This window comes from Mizuhopecten yessoensis, unplaced genomic scaffold, assembly GCF_002113885.1.
Source record: "Mizuhopecten yessoensis strain PY_sf001 unplaced genomic scaffold, ASM211388v2 scaffold9133, whole genome shotgun sequence".
Lineage (NCBI taxonomy): Eukaryota > Metazoa > Mollusca > Bivalvia > Pectinida > Pectinidae > Mizuhopecten > Mizuhopecten yessoensis.
In genome coordinates this window covers 70,005-70,937 of record NW_018407895.1, presented here as the reverse complement: position 1 = coordinate 70,937, position 933 = coordinate 70,005, and the positions used below count along the sequence as shown (strand labels likewise).

Below are 933 nucleotides of genomic sequence, written 5' to 3'. Positions count from 1 at the left end.
GAAGTCCGATGATAAACTCGGGTAGTTGCATATGACTTTTCAGAGGAGAGACATTTTGGGTGACTATATTTTTAGGAGGCATGGTGAATGACTCTGATTTTAATAATAATAACTAACATTCTTAAGCATATCATATGTGTGATTATTATTGACAGAATTCCAGAGTCCTGTGATCAGGAGCAGGAGCAACTATGTGATACTCCAGGGGTTGCATGAACGCTCGCTCGAGCGTAACTGTTCGATTTTCTTTGTTTGCGCATCTTATACAGTGGAGTAAAGCGTGGCGAATCCTATGCAGTGAATGCGACTCGGTTAACTGTGAACCTTGGCAGGTCAAAGTTCATTAAACAGAACGCGAGGAACTGAAGAGAGGGCTGCACAGAAAAAACGATCAAAGATGAGTACACCAATTTATGTGGAGAATGTTGCTTTGCTAGGAATAGTAACTTTGGCCGGAGGTTATCAACTCGGTACGTACACTGCATGTCAACATTGTCATTCGCCTGTACAAACACAGGTATACTCCTATAAATCAACATACGAGGCTAGTACCCCCACCTGACACTACACACCTCCAGTATCATATGTCCCCCNCTGACACTACACACCTCAGTATCATATGTACCACTCCCCACCTGACACTACACACCTCAGTATCATATGTACCACTCCCCACCTGACACTACACACCTCAGTATCATATGTACCACTCCCGATCTGACACTACACACCTCAGTATCATATGTACCACTCCCCTCCCCCCCACCTGATACTACACACCTCAGTATCAGTATCATATGTACCACTCCCCATCTGACACTACATACCTCAGTATCATATGTCCCCCCCCCACCTGACACTACACACCTCAGTATCATATGTACCACTCCCGATCTGACACTACACACCTCAGTATCATATGTACCACTCCCC

At 44.8% G+C, this 933-nt stretch overlaps 1 protein-coding gene across 1 annotated transcript in view; it reads left to right on the top strand.

The window, feature by feature from the left end:
• Positions 1–314: 314 nt before the first annotated feature.
• The window catches only part of LOC110457434 (microsomal glutathione S-transferase 2-like), a 7,821-nt gene continuing 7,202 nt past the window's right edge, over positions 315–933 (top strand). Inside the window, exon 1 of the mRNA XM_021508721.1 lies at positions 315–470. Within this exon, the coding sequence (XP_021364396.1) occupies positions 398–470 (73 nt within the window). The 5' untranslated portion in view covers positions 315–397. The remainder of the gene's footprint in view (positions 471–933) is intronic.